This window comes from Nyctibius grandis, chromosome Z, assembly GCF_013368605.1.
Source record: "Nyctibius grandis isolate bNycGra1 chromosome Z, bNycGra1.pri, whole genome shotgun sequence".
NCBI lineage: Eukaryota > Metazoa > Chordata > Aves > Nyctibiiformes > Nyctibiidae > Nyctibius > Nyctibius grandis.
The window spans coordinates 98,897,178-98,912,607 of NC_090695.1; the positions used below are offsets into that span (position 1 = coordinate 98,897,178).

General features: G+C 44.8%; 2 protein-coding genes across 11 annotated transcripts in view; one reads left to right on the forward strand and one right to left on the reverse strand.

Moving 5' to 3' along the window:
* The first annotated feature begins 741 nt into the window (after positions 1-741).
* Positions 742-4,604, forward strand: TEX47 (testis expressed 47). Its single transcript, XM_068422992.1, has 7 exons — positions 742-852; positions 909-1,011; positions 1,766-1,869; positions 2,214-2,278; positions 3,127-3,325; positions 3,749-3,908; positions 4,342-4,604. Exons 1-7 carry the CDS (start codon positions 742-744, stop codon positions 4,377-4,379), a joined length of 780 nt encoding a protein of 259 aa, XP_068279093.1. The 3' UTR covers positions 4,380-4,604.
* Positions 4,605-4,615: 11 nt separating this feature from the next.
* ARHGAP17 (Rho GTPase activating protein 17) overlaps positions 4,616-15,430 on the reverse strand; it is a 46,679-nt gene continuing 35,864 nt past the window's right edge. The window contains exons 16-22 of one of the 10 annotated variants that reach the window (XM_068423518.1): positions 15,235-15,391; positions 13,776-14,018; positions 11,898-12,061; positions 10,890-11,501; positions 9,876-9,899; positions 7,776-7,820; positions 5,453-5,539 (exon numbers count right to left, since the gene is read on the reverse strand). In XM_068423518.1, the coding sequence (XP_068279619.1) occupies positions 9,877-9,899; positions 10,890-11,501; positions 11,898-12,061; positions 13,776-14,018; positions 15,235-15,391 (1,199 nt within the window). In that variant the 3' untranslated portion in view covers positions 5,453-5,539; positions 7,776-7,820; position 9,876. Of the gene's footprint in view, positions 5,618-5,639; positions 5,994-7,775; positions 7,821-9,875; positions 9,900-10,889; positions 11,502-11,897; positions 12,062-13,775; positions 14,019-15,234; positions 15,392-15,430 lie in introns of those variants that run through there. The other 9 variants (XM_068423517.1, XM_068423516.1, XM_068423519.1 and 6 more) reach the window with 9 other exon arrangements.

Sequence of the window (15,430 nt, forward strand, 5' to 3'; positions counted from 1 at the left end):
ATCACCGTCAGACCTGAACTGGCAGCAAGAAGGTGGGTGTAACGAGCTGAGGAAGGCAGCTAGGCAGAAGAGGTTTTGGGTTGTTTTACGTATTTAATTGTGCTCTTTGGGGTTAGAGCACTGCCTGGAACGCAGGAAGTCTGGATTCTGTTCCTATTTATGCCTCCATAACCACCTACTTGGTTCCCTTTTGGAGGGGTGAGTGCCCAGAGAGCCAATGTCTGCAGCAAGCTGTGCCTCGGTGGCTCAGCCGTGCCTGCTCGGCTTCCTCTGGCCAGTGTGAAAAGCCAGCGCCCAGTGTGGAAACTGCCCCCAAAATGCCATCAGGGGCACGTGAAGGAGCTGAACCAGCCCAAACCCACCGGTGCGGCCAGGGATGAGGGCTGTGCAGGGCCCAGCGGCACCCCCTTGCCCCTGGGCAGGCCCGGGCACCCCGCAGCCGTTCCGTGAGCACTTCCAAGCCGTGAAAAGCCTCGGCCGGGACCACCGACCACCTTCTGCCCAACGTCCATCCCCAGGGAGGACAGACGGGCCGGCTGTGCTGGCGGCATCACTCAGCCTGGCCCTGTCCCCCGGAGCTTTGTGTAGCTGCAGGTAAAACTTATTAAAGAGCGAGAGCAGCTCCCGGCCTGCCTGGAGTGTGTGGGGGCCGCGGGGGGGGGGGGCTGCCCGAGGCCTCGGGCCCAGCGCGGCCGCTCCCGGGCTCCACCGGCCGTTGCCAGGCTCCAGGCCCCGCCGGCCATGGCGGAGCAGGCCCCGGCGGCGGGGCGGCCGGGCTCGCCGGAGCCCGCGCCGCTGGAGCGGCAGAGCCTGCTGGCCGTGCGGCGGGGGCGGATGGGCCGCGCCGCGCAGGTGGGGAGGCGGCGGGGCCGGGGCCGGGCTCCCCGCCGGGGGCCGGGCGGTGCGAGTGGGCCTGGCCTCCCTTCTCACCCCCGCAGGGCCGGTTCCTGCTCGACAGGCTGCTGGTGGTGGCCCGGCTGGGCGAGGGGGCGGAGGCGGCCGCGGTGGCAGGTGGGTGCCGGGCCGGGCCGGGGAAGGACGCGCAGCCCCGCGCAACCGCTCACCGCGTCTCCCCTGGGGCGGGCGGGGGCTGCCCCTGGGGCGGGTGGCTGCGAACGGAGCAGTGACATGTATGAGCCGGGTAGTGGCCCATAAAATGGGAAAATACTCTTTTGTTAAACGATATAATGAGTTTAGTCACTTGGGAATCCTTCTTAAGCAAGTGAAACACAAGTATGAAAAACCCTGATGGGGGGAGAGACACTATTTCTAAAGTCTGATACTGTTTTTGCAACCAACTTTTAACTATGACTTTCTCAGGCGACTACTGCATACCAAATGCTTTGTCTGAGAAGATGATACATTAAGGCAGTTGGTTTTTTTTAAACACCTGTATCAGCTGGTGCCGATGTCCAGCAAAGGGTTCCCCTGCACAGGCCAGACTTCTGGAGTGCTCTGTATTTGCACCTACAGCAACAAACTGCACCTGCATCTTTAAACAAATGCTAACATGAATTTGAGACTTCAGTGACTGAAATATTGCAGGTCTTGGTGCAGTTTTAAGAGCTAACGTGAATAGCGTTGGTGCATGTCAAGAAGAGATTCCCCATGGTAGCAGTGCTTTCATGGTTCTTTGGAATAATAAAAGCATGATCTGTCAATCTGTTTTCTGTGGGAGCAGAGAGAGCACAGACCACAACATGAACTTGCAGGTACTATCGCTATAAACCGTTTGACAAACTGCCAGTTTTTCTTTCGAAACAAGGTTATCATAGAGGATTGTTTGAAAATGCATTAGAAGAGCACTCAAGAGAACAAGTCTCAGGTCTGCTACTGCTCTACTCCAGCGGTATTTGTCATGTCGTAGAGGTAAGTTACATAAACTCCCAGTGGGATCAAGTAACCTTGATTCATTGTACAAATTTGGCTTCTAAGATCCAGCAAACTACAAATGTGTAACCGTCTTACTCCACACATAGGCTTAAAGACTTCAATAATGGTGCGGAGTGTTCCGTAGCTTACCTCTGGGATTCGCCCCACCGAGTGTCAGATAACTGCTCCGGAACGTTATTCTCACAGAATTAATGACATGTTCTGTCAGACGTAACAGGAACAACGTGCCTGTGACTCAAAGGGAAAGCCTGCGTAGGGCAGCTGATGAATTATTTCTATATTCACAAGTTATATTCACAACTCTACCCTTTCCTCTGCAGTCTTGCAGTAGCACAATTCATTTCATCATTCAAGAATTTGCTTCTCTCCAAAAACAAGGTCATAGGTAAGTGCTTCATGACACTTAGATGAAATAAAATTCTAGCCGAAGTGGTAGAATGGTTCCTTAAGGTGAGACTGAAGATCAGCTATGATGACATCAACCTTTTATTCTCCAAATGAATACCTGTTGACCCCGGAGGAGCTGACATTTTCCAGGTAACATCACACACCGTTGCTGGAGGCAGCCAGCAGCTGACCAGCTGCCAGCAGGCTCCTACCCAGGGAGTCCATCTTCAGGATGCCAACAGCCCTCATAGGTTTCAGGAAATAGAAAAATTCCTTCCTTAGGGACCTGCTGTATGATTTCTGTACCCTGCTTTGTAAACATTTGTAGGTGTATGTACTGGAATTCCAAAAATCATCTTTAGAGGAGTAGCTGCTGCCTTCCAGCCTGCTCTTTGTCCTTTCCACACCACCTAACCACTCCCACAGAGTTCAGCCAATTATTGTCTTTACCTTAACCTGGGTATTTCTCTCAGGCCCCGTATTAATTCACTGAAATCCAGGTTCATGAAAGCTCCATCGTTTTCTTTGCTGTGAATGGAATTCCGATCAAAGCAAGCTACCATCACACTCCTGCACTTGCTTATTAAATCCCTACTGCTCCTTTGCTCGTTTCTTACCCTCGGCCCAACCAGTGCACTCAAGACCCTTGCACAGGACGTCAGGGTACAATTAGACAAGGTTTCTGCTGGCTGGGGTGGGAGGGGTGCACCGTGCTGTACACATACAATGCTCTAGCATAGCTCTTGGAATGCAAACAGCAACTCACCGCATAGTTCATGAAACTTCACCATCTGCTAAAAGCTCCTTGCTGTACTTTAGGATGGAATTCACTCTCTTTCCACGCAGTGCTTTACTCCAGGAAATTAAAGTTTTAGTGGTGGCACATAACATCCCCACCAGACTGTTCCCAGACTGGTATGTGGCAACAGCGACGTCTCCCGTGACACATCCACAAGGCTCGACGCAGTCACAGTCTCTGGCAGAGGTGGTGGCAGAGTGCCTTACCTTCCTACTCCAACTGGCAGCCTGCATTCAAAGCGTTGAGGTAAACTTCAAATAACTGGGCTGTAAGAAATTTACCTAGTTTACCCCCATAAATGCCCCCAAACCACACCAGCAAGCAGCCACACTTGTCTGTCAAGCAGAGTTTACAAGCATATACACCTGAGAGGGCTTTAGGAGCAGTGTTAAAGCACTACAAAACCTCATTATTTTATTCCAAGTTTCTTTCTAGACCTCGGTAGGGTTATTTTGTGCAGCCATTTGATTGAACTAATGAACTGCACCAACACAGCTTAAAGCCAGGTGACAGTCACTCAAGAAGCCAATACCTGACATTGCTGTGCTCTCCTGGGAACAGAGGACACAGCTGTGTTTGGTAGAGAAGGGCAAATTTCCTCAGCTTTAACTGTGTCCTAGCCCTGTGCTCCCAGCGTAACTGCATTGACACGTGCTGTTTGTTACCAAGGATGACGATGAGGATACGAATGAGACTGCACACACTCTTGCACCCGAGCTGCTAATCCCTGCAGAGACAATTAACTATTTGTATAATGCTGAAGAATGTGCAAGTCCAGAAGATTTTCTGAGAATTTATTCAAGTCCTTCACAGCCTGCGCTGGATTCAGGTACACTGCAGTTTGAGAGAGAAACAGCAAATTTAGTAACAGAACTAGAATTTTTGGCTCCCAACCCTGAATTTGGAGTTACAGGAGTTTGTTGCAGTGCTAGTGCAGTGACAGAGGAAAGCAGGCCTAGCCCCACTAACAGGGGTCATCTTCCCTGTTAAGAAGTGTCTGAACAGGAAACAACTGGGCAGCCACTGGGATTTCAAACTGGGGCATCAAAAGGATAGCAACTGTAATATCTGCAGTGTGTCTTGGCAAGGCCTTTATGAAATGCAGTTTTATTTTGTAGTTAAGCCTGAGGTCTAGTTTAGTAACTTCAATAAAATGCATATGGAGTATTAAGGAATTTATAGGTTAAGTAAATTAATTCAACTAGTTATATGACTGTTACCTCAACTGATGAGCTTCCTCCCCCCCTCCCTCTCATTCACAGAAACTGTATGGCCAGTTCCATCTCATTTCTCTGCATGATACAGGCTGTATCCAGCGTTTCTCTTTGCAGCTGGACTCATCTGTGTTTAACATTAATCTACACATTAAATAGATACATGTGCACTCCTGGTATGCTTCTGCTACCATCCTTAAAGGAAGAACAAGCTGAGCAGCCAGCAACCCACGAGCTACAAAGCCCAGGGAATGACTTCAGCGTAGCCTTCAGTGTCCGCTGAAGCAATGTTACTCACAAACTTGAATAAAGATGCCTTAAGTTGACAAAAGACAATCTTTAATTTTATAAATGTTCACCCAACTGACGAATCCAAACAGCTGTTTCAAAGTTCTTTCAAAATTCAACCATTTTCAGTGAAAGCAAAAAAAAAAAAACCCCACTTCCATAGTTTCATCTTGAAACAGTTGCAAGTTTCACATAAACAAAAGCAGGCTTGGTTAATACAAATAACTATGAAATAAGTATTAAGTACTGATCACTAAGTAGCAATGAAATGATTAAAGAGACAGTAAGGTTCCTTCTACAGTATGACAGTCCTTCAAGGCACTAAACATGTCCACAGTTTTGTCAAGGCGACTGATAACCAGCAGTCACCACCAGCACTCTGGCATTTTTTGGTTCATGTTTTAAAAAGAATCTGCAGCAAATCAGTGAGGGAATGTCTCTTGCAAGGCATCTCCTTGTAATGTCTAAGAACTAGAAATAAATGTCTAACCGTGACATTAAAAAGATTATTTCCATAATACATGCACTTTAAATAACTAATGTCCTGCTTATTCTTTTGGAATTTCTGCTAATACCATCTGTATTAGCAGCAATTATGCTTCCTAGGCAAGCTTCTGCAGTAATTAATTCCTTCCATCCAAGATTTTGAAAACCATTATTGAGCCACAGGTCATTAAACTTCTTCTGAATGGCTAAATCACTTTCTCCATGATGCACAAGTCACAACTCTGTAGAGTTTTGCCATATCGTCAAAAGAAGCTTTTCACTGTTAGGTCTGTTAGTTTTCCCACCAGGAGAGGAACCTGTAAAAAGCTGGAGAGTTTCCACTACAGAGCAGTGCTTTCCGTATCGTTGTCGATATCCAGCACGAGGTGGTTGTGCAGTTCTTTGCTCGCTGCCTCTGCAAGAAGCTCTGACGAAGGGGTTTGAAGTGGTTCTTGAATACTGGAATTAGAGTCTGCACAAAAAAGGGAACAGCGAGTTTAGCAGTCTGGGCAGCGACAGCTCAGGCACTCGTGCATTTCTGGTGCGTGTCCTTAGAAAGAAAAGGGAAAGGAGAGATTGACAAAGGCTTTTCAAACAGAGGGCTGGCACCTATGTGCACGTGCACACGTGGACACAAAAAGGCTAAGCCAAACTAAAAAGCTTATGTTTGAGTTGCTTCTCCTACATACCTTTTAGTTTGTACATAATAAAAGAAAAACATTTCTTTCTGAAGAGTGGAAGATGGCAAGTACGATTTAGTATTGGATTCCTCGATGCCCCTGAAGAGTGATACATTACTCCAGACTTTCACATCAAAACACAATGGTCACTCAGCAAAAAAATTTGGCACCTAAATCATCAGGCAGGTAACCACCACCCGTGACTTTCAGAAGCAATAGGAACATGTATGGTGTCAAAAGGAGGCACTGTCACGAGAAGAGGAAGAAATTATTTAAATCAAATGCAGATTAAACCCCTTTCCTGTGTATAACAGGGAACATCATGTTCTTTGCCCCTTCTGAGGGGAGCAGAATTTTGTTCAAGCCAAGGTGTCCAGGAAGGATCTCAAAATGTTGCGTTTCTGGTGACTGACTACCCTGGTATTACAAGACCAGAAAAGTCCGTAACAGTTCAAAAAAATGTAATTGAAAATATTAAGCCAATATTTTGGAAAGCTAATTTATAATATGCCACGACACCACTTCCTGCAACCCACCAGCTGTTCCAAATAGAAACTCACTTAGATCACTCGAATCAATAAAGAATCCAAATAAATACCTTGCTTTTAAACAAAGGTGGCATAGACAGGCACCCTATAAAGACTTTGACTCATATCTCGAGCATTAAGCCTTAAATTTAGCCCAGAAGTTACTTTATAAATGTTCAATTTGAAAGTGTCTGAGCTAAATGACACGGAAGCAGGCACGGAGCTGCAGAGTGAGTGCAGCCTCCCCTGCTCCCCACGCAGCCCGCCGTGCTTCTGCACTCAGTGGGACTGTTCGTGGAGCACCAGGAACTCCCCCCTGACGCTGCTCAGCAGTCAAGTGTTCCCATCCTACTGCTGCTACTTTCCCCAAAGCATGATTCCAGGATTAATGTTTTCTTGGGAGGTGTGAACTATACATTTTCTCCCCAGTGTTGTATCAGAGTCTCGGGGAGTACCAATAGTCTGCTAAAATAGCATTTCAGTGGGAAATTAAACCATCCAGGAGGCACAGAACAAACCATCAGGACTGTTACCACTTGTTAAACACCATCATCTGGGGGGATCTTTTAAACAGATTTCCCTCCCTAGCCCTCAGTCAGTGCCCTGTAGCACATACAAGACTGTCACTGTTCAACAGACCTTTGATAGCAATGAAGAAATAATTACTGGGGCTACTTTAAAACCAAAGCTTCTCACTTAGCCTCCCATTCATGTGCTTAAAATAAGTCCCTGATCCACGAAACCAAGTTTCCTAACATCAGCAGCTCTCCTTTATCCCCACTACACTGTACAACTGTTGTTTCTACAACAGATGGAAATTTAAGTACTTTTAAAGTCAGTTGATTTAAGCTTTAGATTTTTTTTTTCAGCCATTGTTACTATTGTTAACAGAAGCAATATTACATAAAGGAACAAACTGCAATCGTGCGAGTTCCCAAATTCTTCTTGCATTTTTCTCTTACTCAAAACGTTCCCCGCTGAGCTTGACCTCAGCAGAGCTCACAGAGCCAGGCAGCAGAGGCACTGCACCCTCCCTAGCACCTACTGTTCACGGAAAGTACGGTTCAAAAGGGGTACTTCAGCTCTAGACGCAGGCACAGAAGCTCTCCCTACCACGACTGCTCACTGAAGGATGAATGGGAAAAGGAGGTAACTGGAGGCGTGAGGTGACACAGGAAAGGAGCATTTGTGACAAACAGCTACTTCAAATACACAGTGAAACTCTGCACAGAACACACAGATTCCTAGATGGGATTTTCTGTACGTGGAAAAAGTGCCATGTGAAACCGGCCAGTCAAAACATGAACGACTTTACACATTCTAGTCTCCAACACTTTTAGTACGTTAATGTAAGAGCGAGCAAACAGCCATTCTTTCTGCATGCCACGCCAACGGTAATGCAAGCAAGCGGGGTTATGTGTGACAGGTTAGTAGTGGGCATTAGCACACACGTGATTATGAATTAGCAACATTTTTGGCCAATCATATGCCTTTTCCTTACCATTGAACTTTCCAATACAGTTCCTACTGAATGCAGGTCAAACATCTAGATTATTTAATAAAATTTTTGATTAGAATATTCTTTTCTAGGGCTTATTACTTTAATACCATAAATAGAATTTGAGGCATTACTAAAGCCCAGTACATGGACAAAGGAATTCAACAGCAGCCTGAGAACAATTCAGAATTCCTGTTCTGACATTATGAAGTTTGATGGCAACTTAATTTTGGCTTCCATTATTCCCATCTGTCTTCCCTCGCTCCGCTATTTAAGGTTAAAATCAAAACCAGCCATTTCACATTGTGAATTAGATAAGTCAGTCTACAATAAGTGCTTGTATGTGCACGTGTCAATGTTAGAGCAGCTACTCTTATGTGCTATGCAGTAGTGTTAATTGAGAACAAATATTAATCCTTTAAAAAAAGATTGACCTGGAAAAGGAGGATGATCCTGTACTGAGTGTACGGTTGTAGGTAAGCTGGAGTATCACTTCAACTGTTCCCCAGGTGGGGTTTTTTTGCAAAACATACTCGATTTTCTAGGTGCCTTTATCAGTTTTGCCAGAGAATCCTTCATCACCTTTCTTTTAGGGCTTTCCTGCATGGCAGCTTTCACACTGCTGTTTACCACACACAATTTACACGGCCAATTTGCTACACTTTGCAGTTGAAAGGAACAATATTAAGTCTCTCTGGTTTTAACAGTTTCATTTCAACACTGTTGATCTCAGTGATTTTTTTATATTTACCCAGACTACAGGACAGCTGTGTACCTCTGTCATGCCTGTAACTTAGCTGAAGAGGAGTCAGCACCAAGTTGTAATTCCCAGCCCATGTCCAGCCTCCCTGATGGCAGAGGCTTCGTTGGTGTAACCTCAGCTGCCCCACTAATGCAGCAGCCCCCCACACACCAGCTGGACAGTATTTACACAGCAAGTATTTCTGTGGTTACATTGGAGTAAACCAAATCCTGGTCCTCTGCTATCATTAAAGCAATTTCCTCAGAACCAGAAAAATTCCAAAATGAAAACAAACATGGTCAACCTATGGAACATGACTTAGAAATTAAGGTTAAGTCTTCCCTTGAAGTGTGACTCATCAGCACTGTTCCCATTCTTAACTTCTTAGTAGGGGCTGTAATGATCCAGACCCCGGCCTTATTTCTGAACTCACTTTTGAAATAAATTGCCCTTGTATTTTAAAGATACTGACAAAAAGAAAATTACAATTAGGAAAAGTCTGTTATTTTAAAAAGCAAAGCTACTTTTTAGTTGCTTAAGCAGCTCATTTACTGCTAGTTGCTCCAATTTAAAAAAAAATAACTACTTCCAGCCTGACTTCTCCATCCAATACTAATTTCAGTATCTTTCCTATAAGCAGGCAAATCTTGAGATAATTCAGGAACGCAGCCTCAACTTTTCCAGTCTGTCATGCAGTTGTTACCTTAAAAACGTAGCACCTCTAACCCCCTACACACGAAGAGCAAGGTTATTGATGGGTCCTTTGGCAGCTGCGATTGACAGACCAGTGCCATGAGCGAGGCTGGAGCTGACCGAAGGCAAAGGCAAACACGCCAGAACGCAGGTGCTGCTGGGTGCTTTTCAAAGGAGTTTAGTCACATGAACGTGTATTTTGCCAAATAAATTCCACGTAGCTAAAAATAACTGAAAACCTGAAGTGAAAGCTACATTAAAATGCAATCATAAAACACCAAATCATAGGAAAAAACCATATTTGCCTGCACTGGTGAGAACAAACCTGTTTTAAACGGGTCACTGCTTCACACCTGACTTGTGGACTAGTAGTTCTGGTGACTGTGTGAAGCGTTACTCGCTTTATTATAGTTATTTTTACAATTTGTTTTAAGGAATTGTAAATGTGTGAAGCTCATTGTAAATGTGTGAAGTTTAATGTTCACAGGACTATTAAAATTAAGCAGCATAGGTCTTAAAATCTCTTACAAAAAATGATGTGTAGTAATGAGAGAACACAGAGTTGACAGCACATATTCCAAAGCGCATATACAAAATAAAGCTACAAATAAAACACGGCTATGCAGGAGCGTTTTAGCTTATATTGCATGTTGCTGGTAAGTACAAACCTTATTCGCAGTAACCATCCCCACCTGTGAAGGCATCAGGGGGTACAGCTGTTAGGCAACAGAATTTATACTTGGCATTCCAATATTAGTCTTATTCTAGAGAAGCTGCAGTGTCATTGGAAAGTTTTAACCACTATTAAATATAAGTAGATTTAAAAGCATTAGTCTCCTACATTATCTCTTCCTTCAGAATTTCCTAAAAGAAGCAGACTCAGCAGAATGTTTCAAGATCTGCTAGTTTTGACTGTCCTCAGCAGTTACATTTTTTTCCCCCCAAGACTTAAATTAACATTATCCCTATCAAACTAGTAACTACAAGCTTCAAGAAGTTCCTGTGAGAAGACAAAAGTTTCTCTTTACTTCACAAGTATCTCAGAAAAAGGCAGCTGCATTTAAAATATGAAGGTCTATCTAGAAATTGACCCAGGATACAGAGTTTAGTGCATGTGATTCTTCAGCTTCTGGATGTTGAACTTAAAAGCACATCAGAAGACTTCGTTCTCATAAGGCTGAACATTCCCTGTGTTAGTATCTCGTCTATCAGAACATGCATCAGTGACCACTTGTGCCATTTTAACATCTTCTGTATGTGCTGAAATACACTGTCCTTGGCCACATCATCTCCCTCCGCCAAATATTTGCTTTTTGGCAGCAGATCTATAAGCATAGTTGAGACTGCCATGATGCTGAGCCTGGAGAAAGCCCTAGAGATATGGTTGCTATAACAGTGTTTTGCTTCCAAAGCAGGAAAAAAATAAAGCAAGCTAATCTACACTTCCCCCCAACCCCTTCTGCCCCAGGAACGAAAACCTTCACTGAGGAAGTGCCCCAAATCCTCACACACAGAGCAGGTGGGTGGGCATTTTAACTGGAAACGAGCAATTTAGTATTTTAACTGTTCCTTGTGCTTTTCAGTCTGTCTCGTCCCGCCCCCAAATGAATTTACAGCTCCAGGCATTATTTTCTTTGTTTCCACTCCCTGAGGAGACACGGAATATGACAGAATCCACTCACCTGTTACTATTTTGGAAGCTGTTTGCGTGGGATTTGCAACCATACCATCTCCAGCCAGCTGAGAAGGAGGATGAGGCGGAGGGGGAACACTAGGTCTGTTTCTGGGCTTTGGTACCGGCCGTGGCCTCGGCAGCGTACCGCTCTGAGGTGGAGAGTGAGACTGGGAGGGTTCTTGAGTAGATGGCTGTGACGATGAGGAACTAGTGGTATGTTTTCCTAGAGGGGGAGTATCGGGTGGTGTTGGAGTCTGCGGAGGAGTGTAACAGGGCTGCTCTGGTCCATGCTCACTGCTGGGTGCAGCAGGAGGAGATGCTTGACTGTTTGATTTGGGCTGCAGTGGAGGAGTAGCCTGTGTTGGGGGCTGTGGTGGTGGATGGCTGGGAGCTTGGATTGGGGAGAGGCTGCTGGAATATCTCCGAGGTGCAGAAACCTGGGAAGTGGAGGTCTGGGCTGCTCCTTGGTTTGCATGTTGAGCAGGAGGAGAAGAACTTCTAGCAGGTGGTTTTGGAGAGACAGAGGGTGGCTGAGGAGCTGGGGCAGAGCTTTGGCCTCCTGGCTGCCCCGGCGGAGGGTTGGCTGGCTTGGGAGGGGCTGGCGCAGGCTTTTTAACAGCTGTTAAGAGAAGAGGGGAGATTTCGTGGTTGTGTATTGTGAAACCAAACTCCTGGAAGAAATTAGTAACATAAATAAATTCTCAAGTACATTATCAAAATAACATGGTGTATTATAAAATAAAAGTGATATCAATAGGAAGCTACAGAGATGTGTACACAGCTTTACTAATCAATAGCCTTTCAGTGATTTTGTTAACCAGCACTGGTAACATTACTGCATTCATGAAAGAGCCCAAAAGTCAAAGATGAATTTATAGCCAGGCCTCAGCGAAATGCAAGCAAATTAAACCCTTGTCTGGAATAAAGAGACACTGATGAAGGTATTTCAGTAAGCATTTTTGCACTACATAAAGAATTGGAACTTAGTGGCTTGAAAACCAAATGAAAAACACACCTCTCCTCATCGAATGGGGACTGGGACCTGCCGCATTCTGGGGCTGATTAACAGAAAGCTGATTAGTGCTGCTTGTTGCCTGGTTCTGGACAGGGCCCGCGTGCCCGCCGTTTCTCACGGGTGGAGGAGTAGCTGAAGACGAGTTGTCCTTAGATTTTGAGGTACTGAAAATTAAAAATCTGAAATTAGAAGATGATTGTAAAACGCCGTGGCACAGTACCTGTTTGATTTCAATCCTGACACCTAGGAGTACAGTCTCCACGCTAACACACCCTCAGTGCTTTTGCAGATCCTTCAAAAACAGACTCCCCACAGGACAGTTCATATAAAATCACTTCTCCAGTTTCCTCAAATACACCTATCACCCCCGTAACTGTTCGCCTTCTCAAAATACTCTGCCACAGCATCACATCCAGCCCATCACGGGAGGGCTCAGGGACTGCAAGAGCTGGGTGTGGAGAGAACAGTGGCTCTTTTCCCTTCGTTGGGGCTGGCTGATGTCTTCTCTCCACCCTACCTGGAATTAAGCTTTTCTCTTGCTGGGAGATCAGAACTTGTCTCGAGGGAGTAGCCCCTGCAAAACCTTTGAGATTCAGATCAGGACAACTCAGCTCTTCCTGACCTTTGGCTGTGGAGACAACCGAACTGGGGGGAAACGCAGCACTGGAGTGTGAACCAGCCGAGGTGGCACTGGGCAGTGCCCCCTCCTCTTGCTACGCACTTGCAGTCTTCACTCATTTCTCTATAGCCTCTTGCAGCATTTTACTCATCGCAGAAGGACTAACACCTTTCAGCCACTTTTACTGGCACATCACAATCCTAATTTCTCCAGAAGCTGTTAATAAATTACAAGTACTTGAATGCAGAATTTGTGCGGATTTTAAAGGCCGCTTTTAGATGCTACTCCCAGGGTTTTGTTTTGGCCGTCTATGCCACAAAAGACATCTGTGGAGGAAATATTACTCTGCAGGGGATTTCCGAATGAAGTTGTTTTTGTAAAAATGTCCCCTGAGAATAAAAGCTGTATGCAAAGGAGTCACTGCATCGACTCCAGTGGTGCGGCCTTGGCAGAGCTGGGTTAACGGTTGTACTTGATGATCTTAAAGGTGGTGTTTTACTATAAGATGTGGTGTGAGAGGCTGATGTCTGGAGAGCACTACAGGCCTTTACCTGTGGTTTGTTACATTGCTCAGATCACACAATATCGAAAGCAAAGTGCTGCTTTCACCATACATGAAAGGAAGAGTCAAGGCTACCGCAGTCTGGGAGTCCTTGCATACTAATACTGGGGACATGATTGCACAGAGTTTCAATAGTAATTAAGTAGCAAAAATCCTGGATACATGTTTGTCCTAATGAAACTAACATTGAAATATGATAAATCGACTTCTAGTTTTCTAGCAAACAAGTCTGGTCATCACTAACACTTGCTGCAGACAAAAAAAAGACAAATCCAGATAACACGTACAAGTAACAACAAAGACAACCAACAGGTTTCTAGTATTGCCACTGGTAGGTTTTGTTCTTTCATCAGCAAACTGATAGTCATGCTGTGTGGACACTTCTAGAGTATAACTTGGAAAGGTCACCATGGGTACAGAAGTACAGCCTTTTTTAGTACTTTTCATCATCATTTTTTTCCCCCAAGAATTCTCTTATTTTATCAGATCAGTTCTGGAACATACAGAACAATGTATGTTATTCTAGATAACAGAGAAGAGAGCTCTTGCCTAGTGCTTCTGCCCACATCTAAGGCGGCTTCACACATGACAACATGCATGCCAGAAGAGGTGCCTCGTGAAGCAGACACAGCTGACACATCAGTTTGCTGCTGAAGCAGCCTGCTAAGCCGCTGCCAGCAGAAGCCATGCCTCTTACCTGACATCCTCATTGCCTTGACTTTGTAACTGTTCTGCTGTGCCAGCAGAGAGAGCAAAGCCAGCACCCACTGGGCTTGTTTCAGCCACAGAAGCTTGTGAGTGCTGCTCGGCTCCCGACTGCGCCAGCCCGCCAGCCTCCGTGGGCGGGAGCGGTGGCTGGAAAGCTGGGGATGTGTGCTTTCTATTTATAGTGCCACATCTCCGAGGATTCGCTTGGAACTCCATAACCTTCACACCAAAGCTACAGAAAGAAGAGAGAGTAAACACACCACACCAGCCAACACCAGGCAACTAAAGCAAGAGGACAACTGGATGTTACAACCCACAAAGACAAACGCAACCCCTGCTGCTCAGCATGCAAAGCAGCAACAAGGAAAGCTTCCACTTTCTGCATATAACACCACTGATGTTAAGACATGCAGCACTATTTGGCTTATCCACACAGAGGGTAAGCTAAACATGTGGAACAAACTACTCAATTACATTTGAAGACAGACATCGATGACAATGAGGTCAAACCACTCAGTAATTTTACATGTAAATACATATATTTCCTTACATACCAGAGCATCTCTTCACTGAATATATTTTGCCACATTAACTTTCTATTACACACTAAGTTGCAGTACAGATTTCAAGACAGACAAAAAAAAAAGCCACTGGATATATGCTACGATTAGTGTTTAAAGGAGAACTATGGATAAACAGACTAAAATTCTAACAGATTTTAGAATGCATACAGCAAATTCATTCTAGAATTGAATTTTATTCTTGTTGTGTTAAAGACAGTGAATCTTGAATTGATTTTCTTCTGCCAGTGCTGATAAATTTGCATGTGGCTAGCCACAGTTAACATTCAGGTGACAATTCAACATTTGCATGAACAGCTAAAAACAAAACAGCACATCACTTGAATATTCATGATATGAGTGATAATAAATGAGCGTTACACTACATGTTATATGGGAAAACAGCACGTTTTATTTTTATTTTTAGCATTCTACTGTTTGCTGTGGTATACTGTACCATCATCAACTCAGAAGTCTTATCATGAAGGCACCAGGTAACACCACCTCAGCTTATGGGCTTTGAAAAAGAAGCCATGGAATATCAGAAGTTAGATACTGATAAATGCTACTATATACACCTCTGTTTCAGTGGATTTTAGACCCCCCCCAAATCTGCAATGAGAAAACGGTAATTGGAAGCAGGAATTATCTGCTTGTGTTTTGCATCATGCACAGAGTATAACTGGAAGCAAATACCAGTACGTTACCTTTGAACCTTCCTCAGGCTGCAACAACATGGGGGGAAATAAATCACTATTGTTACCTATAGTATTTCCATGGAATTCTCCTCCTGAGACCCATAAAAGCGTGTCTGATTACAGCCTCCTCAGCAGTCCAGTTCTCAGGAGTGGGCTAATAACTGAAACCTAACCCGAGAATGAAACATACCTTTCCTTCTTCAACAAATCCCCTTCCATCACAGTCATACTAACAGGCCTCTTCCGTTCCAGTGTCCCAGATTCATATTCATTCCCAGTGTGTGACAAGTGATTCGAATTAACAGCAGGAATTGCAACAAATGCCCCAGACACATTGAAATCTTGATCTGAAAGAGAGACAAGAGAGAATGCATCCTAAGGCATAC

What these genes read in the sequence shown, in the direction of transcription:
- TEX47 (XM_068422992.1), top strand. Translation starts at nt 742, where the DNA reads ATGGCGGAGCAGGCCCCGGCGGCGGGGCGGCCGGGCTCGCCGGAGCCC. An exon ending in GGAGGCGGCCGCGGTGGCAG is followed by an intron (nt 1,012 to 1,765) that starts GTGGGTGCCGGG and finishes TTTCGAAACAAG; the next exon opens with GTTATCATAGAGGATTGTTT. An exon ending in CTCCAAAAACAAGGTCATAG is followed by an intron (nt 2,279 to 3,126) that starts GTAAGTGCTTCA and finishes CTTTCCACGCAG; the next exon opens with TGCTTTACTCCAGGAAATTA.